General features: G+C 47.0%; 1 protein-coding gene across 1 annotated transcript; it reads left to right on the top strand.

The window, feature by feature from the left end:
* Window positions 1-5,863: 5,863 nt before the first annotated feature.
* LOC103652103 (protein TIFY 11b) lies at window positions 5,864-11,276 on the top strand. Its single transcript, XM_023302088.2, has 2 exons — window positions 5,864-5,894; window positions 10,726-11,276. The coding sequence occupies exon 2, from the start codon at window positions 10,764-10,766 to the stop codon at window positions 11,274-11,276; it is 513 nt and encodes a 170-aa protein (XP_023157856.1). The 5' UTR covers window positions 5,864-5,894; window positions 10,726-10,763.

Below are 11,276 nucleotides of genomic sequence, written 5' to 3'. Positions count from 1 at the left end.
TAATGGTGTACGATTATGTAATGGTGCATGTTTATTTATTGGTGTATGCTTTCTTTTTGTATGGCGACGTACGACGTTATTAGAAGCTGAGTTTGTGGTAGAGGATTCAAATACGTTCGAAGACGATCCGCAGGACGCTTTTGGGCAAGGCAAGTGGATTCTCCCTCTGCATATTCTTTTTGTACCCAATCAATGCATATAATAATGTTTACTTTTTGATATATTGCATAATTTGATGGGTTTTACCTAATTAAGGATTTCCTAGATTTACTACCTGCATTCCTTGTTTAACCTAGGAAAATAATTAAGCTTTGCAAAATTTATGCTACCGCTCAACTTAATGATTTTAATGTCACTCATCAATTGGTATTAATGTTCCAAAAATTTAAATTGGCAATTATGACATTAACCCGATGGTTAAAACGACATTATTTCAAATTAATTGGAACATGGAGTGACCACCCAGGATAACAGTGCAACCACGAGTGCTATCATGGCTCTGGCTTTGGTAATTAGCTTTATATGCTTAGTGCCTTGCAACCTTAACTGAAATATGGGCAAGAGGGGGAGCGGTAGGTGTTGGCAGCCCACGTTAACATGGGAACGTATTCTTGTCTAAGGTACCTCACCCAGGGGGCCACCACCATCGTCTTTAGAAACCTTAGCGGGTTGTTTCGTATTAAGTGTATTTTGTGAAAGCCTCATAATGGATCCCTAGCCATTCACCTCGGCAGTGTTTAAGGGTCCGATCAACCCGGGCTAGATGGGATACATGGCTTGTGGGTAAAGTTGTACCACCTCTGCAGAGTGTAAAACTGATATATCAGTCGTGCTCCCGGTTATGAGCGACCTGGACTCCTCACATGATAATTGAACTTGAAGATGGAATTAAATTGAGATCCGATGATCTGCCAATAATTTGCTTAAGTGGTTTTCACTTAAGTGTTTTTGTTATATTCATATTCCTTTGTTTAAATGAGATATTTGGGATTCACACTTATTAGTAAGACAAGTGTTGTTAATAAAATGTTGACCAACTAAAATGCTTACTGCTCAACCTTAGCCTCACTTTGTTATACCTGCATTAATGTTTCCCCCACTTGTTGAGCCCTGACCATAAGTGAGCTCACCCTTGCTAATATTTTGATCAGAGGGTGATGTTGGAAACTTTGATGGAGATTTTGACGACGAGGAATTCTAAGTCTAACGATGCGCCGGTAATCTTCCTGTGGGAGATTGCCCCTGTTATTTAAATGCTGCTTTACTTTGATGTGATACTTGTTAAAGATACAATGTTCAGATAATGTAATAAAGTATTCTACTCTCTTTACACTTTTATTGCATTGTCTTTTGATATATTACACTTGTGACGTTAACATATGTGTGGAAATGGATCCTGGCACACATATGGTATGTGCTCGGTTCTGCCCCTTGGAACCGGGTGTGACAATTACATGGGGCATGCTGAACGCATGTTCCAAAACAATGCAAGAAGCTAGTGAAGGATGCCATATACTATACGAGAATTCAGGCTACAAACCTGTATTTTCAAAATCATCCGGAAGAAGCAGGCCCCTTGAATAAAAAGGAAGGGTCCTCAAAGATATATTTGACTGAGGATCAATATCGTTAGGTTAGTATTCAATTTGTTTTACCCTTTTTATTGATTGTTGTGATTGATATAATATGTAACATTGTGTGTGCAAGTGATGGTTCCATGGATGGCGCCCGTGCCTGATGCGTACTATGCTTGGTGTCGATATTGGGCTTCTTAAGGCTTCCAGAAAGCGTAAGCGCATCAGAGGCAATGTCGAGCAACCAATCCTAACCACAAGTTTGGCGGTGATGACATGCTCCAAAAAGCTAAAAGAATGGTAAGTTTGATCTAGCTATGTCGATCACCAAATAGTACGATTGTTTATGGATGTTTTCTTGTTTATACATGAAGCTACGCGTGGCCAAAAGCCTAGTGACATTGAGGTCTACCAGGAGGGCCACAAAGGACCTGACCGTACCAACCCTAACCAGCTCTGCAGCCAGATAGCCACAGATCGGCTGGTGAGTTTTTGCCCAAAAGTACAAACATTCAAAGTATAGAAATTCCTGCATTTGTAAGGTTGTGAATGATGTATAGGTGGCATACGGGGAGGAGATGGTTCGTCGCCATGGACCTGACTTCGACTGGCGACATGAACCGATGGATCCCTCGGTGGTGTACGCAAGTGGTGGTGGAAAAGTGCATGGACGGTAAGCTCTAACTTATGAAATTACATGGTTGACACTACATTGATTATATAGTAATCACAATTTTTAAATCACTTATAGATACTGTTGGGGCGAAGGCGAACACGCTACCCTTCGCTCCACGCCTTCGTCTCCTCATCACTCTAATGAATGCCGCATCCACGACGCGCCTGAACAAGCCGAGGGCGCGACCCGGATGGAGACCAGTGCGACCCCCTTCGATCTAGTGTCGCAGACGAAGGCCCCGCATGATGTCTACGGGCCTCCCGCGTCCCCACCGTCGGGGAAGGCCCATGTGTGATTCGGCCCATAGTGATGGGCCCCGTGAGGTCAGGTCCATTTAGGCCGTGTCTGTAATGGGTTTTACCTTAATGACTGTCTGTAACCTCCCCTCGTGGGAATATTCTGGGGATAAACCAGGTACTCGAGGGTGTAAACGTCTTTGACAGGGACAGGAGGCCCCTTGAGTACCTATAAATACCCCCATATTGTGCCCTCATGGGGGGGTGAACGAAGCTTTTGTCATCCCATGCTAAACTTTGAAAACACACTTTCCACTCCTTTGTTGGATCAATTTGCCCTTGTAGGCAAAACACCAACAGATACACACTCTTCGACGGATTCATTGACTCCTTGTTGGTGAGATCTCAGAGGACGGGTTCGTCTTCCAGTAGATCATGCTCTCATCGATCGAACGAGCAGGAGTTGGAGATTATGAGGATGCGTGAGGAGATGAGACAACAACGAGAATTTATGGAGGCTTGCAATGCACATAACCAAGCGATGCATCAAGTGAGTATACATAATCCAAACTTTAAATTATTATATTTCAATACAACATCTTCAATAGTAACACATATGTTTGACAATTAATGCAGCAACAGGGCATGACACCAAATATTCCACCACCACCACAATGGAGCCAGTTTGCATCCACACTAGCTCCGCCACCACTGTACAACACCCCTCCGACACATATACTTGCACCTGGAGATAGGGTACGTTTGATAACTCTCGATGAATTTATACACTTTTATACTTGTTGACATTTGCATTTAACGTTTGATATTTACATTAGAAATGTTAATATTTGCTAACTTGCATAGGTTACGCCCGAAGCGGGTGGTAGTGGGTCTAATCCCACAGCTGGGACTGGATTTGTTGACTCCCTCTTCGCGTTCCCTCCTCCTGGTGGTGGCAGCGGTCAAAGCTCTAACCACCCAAGTGGTGGTTATCTCTAAATATGCTGTTATGTCGTATTTGTTTCTTAACTCGTGCACGTTATGTTTTTCATGAACTAAACACTTTAACTTATCCCGTTGTTCCTATTTGAAATGTTTGTGCAAACTATGTTGGTTATGTTAAGTTTGTGATGTGTCAATTGATTATCAATGTATGTGTTTGTAATGTGTCTGTTCTGTGTGATGATATATATGTTATGTGTGCAATTGTGGAGAAATAATGACCTAATTTGGTGCTGGTTTTGTAGCAGTATAGGTTAATCCCCGTCGGTATGGCCAGGCTGCAACTCCATCATCGCCAAATCGGTCAAAGTATCCTTGGACGACGACACGGCCGACGATGCACTCGTAGCAGACGAAGAAGAAGGCATTGGAACGTACCATCGGCGGTGGCACGCGGTCTGCTTGATGCGGGCCAGAATTTCGAAGCGGGAGACCAAGGAGGGCAAGCGAGCAGTTTAGGAAAGCTAGGGTTTCTACAGCGCGAGCGGTAGACGGGACCAGGCTGGTCGCGGTCGCCTTTTTATAGGCAGGACGCGACTCCTCGGGAAACACACAGTCCAATTGTAACACATCCATCAACGGTCACATTTCAAAACCCCCCGCGGGACCACTTCGAGCGAGGGCAGCGTCTTCACCATCTAGCAGCGTCTTCGACACCAGCTGACTTTGTCGAACTGGTCCCTTGGAGGGCAAATGTTGGTGCGAAGGCGAACACGCTACCCTTCGCTCCACGCCTTCGTCTCCTCATCACTCTGACGAAGGCCGCATCCACGACGCGCCAGAACAAGCCAAGGGCGCGACCCGGACGGAGGCCGGTATGACCCCCTTCGCTCTAGTGTCGCAGACGAAGGCCCCGCATGATGTCTACGGGCCTCCCGCGTCCCCACCGTTGGGGAAGGCCCATATGTGATTTGGCCCATAGTGATGGGCCCCGCGAGGTCAGGTCTGTTTAGGGACGTGTCTGTAATGGGGTTTACCTTAGTGACTGTCTGTAACCTCCCCTCATGGGAATATTCTGGGGATAAACCAGGTACTCGAGGGTGTAAATGTCTTTGACAGGGACAGGCGACCCCTCGAGTACCTATAAATACCCCCGTACAGTGCCCTCATGGGGGGGATGAACGAAGCTTTTGCTATCCCGTGCTAAACTTTGAAAACACACTTTCCACACCTTTGTTGGATCAATTTGCCATGGTAGGCAAAACACCAACAGTTGGCGCCCACCGTTCGTGCTACGAAAAACAACCTGCGATGGCCCCTAAGCAAGCTAGTTTGAAGGCTGCCCCATCCATCTATGAAGCGGTGAAGGCAGCGCTAATAGCAGAGAAAAAAGGCAAGGCCCTCGCGAACAACATCCCTCAAGAGGCCTTCGAAGATGACGCTGTCAGCAAAAGACAGCGCCAAGACCATCCCACCCCCAAAGGCACCGGACGCACCTGTACTTTCGAAGGTGCACCGCAAACACCACCACCATGCTTCGCTCCACTAGAGGGCGAAGACACAATAGCAGACGGAGAAGTCGTCGGCATCTCATCCGAAGACCAGCTAAAGCTGCGGGCCCTGCGCATCAAGAACCACAACCTCCAAAAGCAAAAAAAAATCCTCGAGGCCAAGCGCCAACGAGTCATCATGCAATCCAAGGTGCATTAGATGATACAAGATGAGGAGCAGAGAGATCGGGAGCTAGAGCAAGAGATCGGGCTCATGCAGGGCGAGGGCCAGTACAACCTGCAGCGTGGACCGCTTGCACCGCCGCGCCTCTCCAACAGCGCATCTAGACCGGAGACCCATTCATACCACAGCGTGGCCCCTTCATTCCACCCGCCGCAGCTTTCCAGGGGATCAACTACCTCGACGAGCGAAGCCCCTTGGCTCCGCAACTCCAAGCATCGCCTTGGCTCACCAACTTCAGGGCTAGCACCTACCCCAGATACAACGGCAGTACCGACCCGGCTCAATACATCATGAGCTACCAGGTTGCTGTCGCATCGTCCAGAGGGGATGACGCCACAATGGCCAAATCCTTCATCATCGCGCTCGAAGGCCCAGCCTTAACTTGGTACACTAGGTAACCGCCACTGTCCATTGACTCCTGGAAAGGGCTTCGCAACAAGTTCCTGCTCAACTTTCAAGGGTACCGACCTGATACCGACGCCCTGGCCGAGTTATCCCTCTACAAGCAGCAAGAGAAGGAAACCCTTCACGAGTACTACAGGAAATTCCTGATGCTCAAATCACAATTGCCATCAGTTGACGACCACGTCACGATCCATTATGCCATTAGCAGTCTTCGGGTTGGTATCCTGTATAGTCATTGCATCAGGGACCCACCCAAGAATCTACATGAGCTATATCAACTATTCGAGAAGTATGTCAGGTCCGAAGAGTTGCATCAACGCAAGGTTTAATCTCAGAGGAGGCCTAAGGACCCTCCGCAGTCCAGCCGAACCTGGACCAGACCACCATAGCCAGACTTCGGCTGGGACAACCACAGTCACCAACAGGTGCACAACATAGCCAATCAGCACCTAGCCGGAGAGACCGCTCGTCGTCAGGAATACTCCCTCAAGGCCACGACAATGACACCAGAGGGAGAGGCTGAGGACGGACGCAGCAGCCGCGTAGATTCTACTGTCTGTTTTATGGTGAGGACTGCGCGCACCCAACAAGGGACTCTCCAGAAACCAAGGCCACCAGGGACAGAATGTCCAGAGCACAACCAGCCGACAACCAGAGGGTCGTTGCGCACACATACCATCACCAGCAACCCTACCACAATAAGCAAATCCAGCATCCACCCAACCACACGTACCAGCACCGTCAAGATGTGTAGGTTCTACCACCACCGCCTTCGCATCACCCAAATCCACCACACCATAACCACCCCCCACAAGCAACCAAGCAGGAAGACTTCGCCGAACCACCATATTGCGGATTCATCCACATGATCACTGGGGGGTCCAGCGTGGACTTCGAAACAAAATGGCAGAAAAGGGACCACTACCGATGTGTGAACCATGTCGCTCTCACTAGCCCAGTACTGCAAACGAAGTGGTCTCATGTCCCGCTGTAGCACCCGGGCTTTAAAGGACAAAGCCGGGTGCATCTCATACATGCGCCAAAGAAGACAACATATATAACAACAGAGTGTATAGAGATAAATGTCACAATATAATCAGAGTACTTATTACATAGCGAAAGTCTTACAAAATAAAATATAAATATGGATCGAACTAAAATCCATCTTTGGTGCCAGAAAGTCAACTGGGAGACGCCACCTAGATCGAATCGAACTCCTCGTTGTGTGGCTCCTCTTGAACCACCTGTTCTTCTCCTATGGGGGTTGTGAGACAGCAAGGGTGAGCTCACACATGTTCATCACTCAACAAGTTGTGGGGAATAATGTGGCATAAACTCACCAAAGGTAGGAGTTCATATGATGTGTAAGGCTGATCAACAATAGGGGTTAAAGCTGAGCATTGCTTTTAATAAGTTGGTCAAATTTTATTAGCAGTTACTAAGTGTAAGTAAATACCAAACCATAATAAATAATAATATAAAAAATTAACAAATGATCCCATGCAATGCATATGACAAATTGAATTTAAGTTCCATAGATTAATCATGCGAGAGTCCTAAGCTGCTCATGACCGTGAGCTCAGCTAGTATACCAGTTTTACACTCTGCAGAGGTTGTACCCTGTACCCACAAGTCGTGTATCCCATGTCGTCGGGGTTTGCATGGCCTTTAGACACTACCGAGGTGAATGGCTAGGGATCCACTACGAGGCCTTTACAAAGTTCCACTAGCTTCCGAAAACCCGCTACAGTTATGGGAAGAGCACTTGCAAGAATCCCCTGTCTGACCGCCATCGCAGCAAAATCAACCCGAGAACCTCCTTGCATGCTATCCCCTACTGCCCTTGCCCCTTTCGGGTAAGGTAGTCTTCCACTAGCTTTCCTAATTAGTTAGCCAAGGGCGTCCCATTAAACCCTTATGGTGGCACGTGTTTCTCAAGTTAAGCTCCATGTTCCAATTAAAGTTAATGATCTTGACATGAACATAAATAACATAACAGAATAACTGGAACATGGATATAATAAAATATTAACCCAAAACCATATAAAGCAATTGCAGAACTACCCAAGTGATTCAGGGGTAAACAAGGTAAAAAGGATAAACAGACTAGGGTGACCTATTGGGTCGCATCAAAATTAAGCATATACATTGAATAATGATAATAAAGAATATTATTGGGTAACAAAAGTGGATCAAGGGCACAACTTGCCTGGCACTTGAGATTCCAGTTACCAGGGTGATTCTTCAGATCCTCGTGACCTCACTGCTAGTCGTAGCAATACAAACAAACATGGTATAGACAAAATTAATATCACACCAAACATAAGAACATACTACATAATAATGATCTACGCGTTGCTACGATATCGTGGGATCGAGAACCACTAAGATCGAAGTCATGGTTAAGGAGTCATGATTTTATAGAGGATTTATGTGATTAAAATATTAAACTAAATTATAAATTGGTTAGTATAAATCATATGAGAGGTTATTCTATAAATATTTATGTCAACTTCATTCTAAGTCATTATTTGATTAAAGATCATCTAGTCAAATTATAACCGTAAGATCAGAGGTTAATCCAATAGACATAGGTTAATCCAAATACATAGGATAAATAAATATCTAATTATAAAACTATGCCATATGATATAATTAATGTTCTTATTGCGTAGTAAATATTCATACGAAGCTAACGCAACTGGAACGGTTCAAATCAGAATTAAAATGGGGGAAGTTATGAATTTCCTAAAGTTTTATGTATTTGATATAAGATTAATTAGGAAATAAATTTTAAAGTGGCTTTCATGTCAAATCAGTGGCAAATCTATTTGGACTAATTATGCATTTTCTATGAATTAAACACATTCTAGTATTTATTTTTACACTAAAATTCATTTTCTAATCACTTTTACTGAATTTTATAAATCTCTGGACTGGGCGCTAAATTCTGGAAAAGCTAGGGGCCTTGGCGCAAAAATAACTAAGACACAGTGCACAGTACAACGGACTGTGGGTTCATTCCTAATTATTCGGGGTCTCTTTAGAAATAATGCATGGCCGACGGGTATGATAATTCTCAGCCGCACGATCCTGCGCGGATGGCTCAGATTTGATCCGCAACCCAGCGAACCGGTACTCTCTCGTGGCTCTCGGATCCAAGACCTACGGTCACGATCTGACGAGGTACGTTTTAAATCAAGACCGTCTGATCTAGAAACAAGCGCCAGGATCTAACCTATCCAAGCGCTATTCCTCATCTAATCTACGCCGCCCAAAACAAGATCAACGGCCCACGCCATTCGTCCCCAACAGACGCGCACCCCAGGCGGCGCTGCCCCACTCCCGGTGGTGGGCTCACTAGAGCTAGCCAATCCGGTGCCCCAAGGCCTAATCCCCAACCCTAGCAGCGATGGTATGGAGGCAAGATCATGCCGAACCCGACCTGAGGAACGGCAAACCAACGACGAGCACGTAGATGATGAATTACGCGCAAGAGTATCCACGGCGCATCAAATCGCCCCGACGAGGAATTCTCGGCCAACGACGTGCAGCAATCGACAGCGCTTACTACTACACACATACGACTTCAAGGCGAACGGAGTAGGTGAGGCCATACCGGCATTGGAGGTGATGACTAGGCCGGCCACAGTTGCGTGCGGGTTTATGGCAGCGCAGGTCCACGGCGACGAATTCCGGGCGTTCGGGCGACAGTTCCCCCAATCCGAGAGCACCTAGGGCACCCCAGTGGTTCGGCCAACACCTCCGACCCGCCATCCGACCCTTGGACAGCGGCACAACGCACGACGATGGCGGCGGATCCCTTTCTTGAGTTGATGGCGGCTATGATGTCAGCTCGGCGAGGTCTCATGCGTCCACAGGCTAGTCTTTTATAGTCCAAGGTCAGGGTGCAACGACCGCGACCGAATCCTAACTACCCTCCCCTGGAGACGCGGACCTGACCGAAGTTATCGGCACCATCACGCACGGATTCTAGTCCACGCCCACGCGAGGAGGACGGAGGGGGTGCTGACACCGGGGGCCGCGAGTCAGGGGCTTCAGGTGCAAGCGTGGGCGACGGGAGGCCCGCCAGGGGGACCCACCCGTCGGTGAAATGGTCAAGAGCACGGCGCAGGTTAGGGCGAGAGAGCTGGGCCGAGGCCAGTGACATTTGGCCCATGAGGTCGTTTTCCCATTTGTTTTATTTTATTTTTATTTTATTTTATTTTATTTTATTTTCTTCCTTTCCAAATTTCAAATTTCAATTCTAATTTAAATTCAAAATTGTGGCAGGTTTATCCTCAAATTATATTGCACAATTAAAAGTACCACTTTTGGAGATATATTTGTATATATTCTTTATATTTTTATATTCATTCTCTTTTTCTTTCTCTCCTTTTTCTCAATTTCTATTTTCAACTCCTAAATTTCAATTTAGTGTTCAACACAAATCTCAAATTAGTATTATATTTTTATTAATATTATTGTTATTATTATTGAATGCACAAACAATTAATTCCAACATGATGCACCATTTTCTTTATTTAACATATTTAATGCAAGGACGAGAAAATCATCAAAAGTAGCCAATTAAACTTTTTATATGTTTTCCCAATTCCTATACATCTTATTTCTTCATATATTTATTTATTATTATTAATAGTTTTTTTATATACAAATTTTGGGCCTTACAAATCGTACCCCCCTTAACAGAAATCTCATCCTCGAGATTTGTAAGGAAAGGGTGGATGACCATATTGTCTCAGAACATATGCACAAACGAAAATTTCGGCATGATGCATAACTCATTAGCAACACATGGGGTCAATTAGACCTTATTATTACTCCTAAAATAGTAAAATACTAACTACTAACTAAAGTAACATTTAGGTCTTACAAATAGTAGTCTGTACTACTTATTAAGTAAGCAATAGTAGTCTGCCTTTTACGTTCTGCCGTTCTGCCTCTTCTGGTTCTGCATTCCCTCAATCTGCACCGTCGATCCCAAAGCCCCGTTTTCGTGCGTCGTCCGTAAGCCGTCTCGCGTGCGTCGCCTCCCGTCCGCCCTCCCCCTTCCGCACTCGCAACATGGCTCCCTCTGCCCCTCCTGTTCGTAGTTCTTCTCCCAACACGCACGTTACCAACCGCTCCCTCCCTCCACCTCCGGGCGCCCCGGCCACCACGACCCTGAGCCTGATGCCCGGAGCGGACGTCGGCGCCGACGAGCAGCAGGAGTCGGCCGCCGCGAGGGCCGAGGAGATGCCCGGGCCCGCCACCGCCGCGGCGCCGCCGCTCACCATCTTCTATGGCGGCATGGTGGTGGTGTTCGAGGACTTCCCGGCGGAGAAGGCAGCCGAGGTCATGCGCCTCGCGGGCGGCGACGACCTGCCCATCGCCCGAAAGGCGTCGCTCCAGCGGTTCCTGGCCAAGCGCAAGGACCGGCTCATCGAGCCCTACGCCCGCCCGTCGTCCCCCGCGGAGGAGCCGGAGAAGAAGACAGTCAAGACAGCCTTGGCCTTGGCCTCCTGGCTCGGGCTCGGCAGCACGGAGGCCAACCGCCTCACCATCACGCTGTTCTGCGGTTCTGCCCACCCCGACGGGTGGGCCCCATCTTCGAGACTCTGTCTCCTGCTGCAGCTCGCCCGCCGCCCCACTCCCAAGATTTTCGCCGTGCTCGCTACCTGGTCTGCCCCGCCGTCTTCCCCCTGA

Source organism: Zea mays, chromosome 3 (genome assembly GCF_902167145.1).
Source record: "Zea mays cultivar B73 chromosome 3, Zm-B73-REFERENCE-NAM-5.0, whole genome shotgun sequence".
NCBI classification, from domain to species: domain Eukaryota; kingdom Viridiplantae; phylum Streptophyta; class Magnoliopsida; order Poales; family Poaceae; genus Zea; species Zea mays.
Note: the sequence above shows the minus strand (reverse complement) of the source record. Positions and strands in the feature narration are given on the sequence as shown.

Bases quoted from the DNA above. Each gene is read 5' to 3' on its own strand.
- LOC103652103 (XM_023302088.2), top strand. From the start codon at position 10,764: ATGCCCGGAGCGGACGTCGGCGCCGACGAGCAGCAGGAGTCGGCCGCC.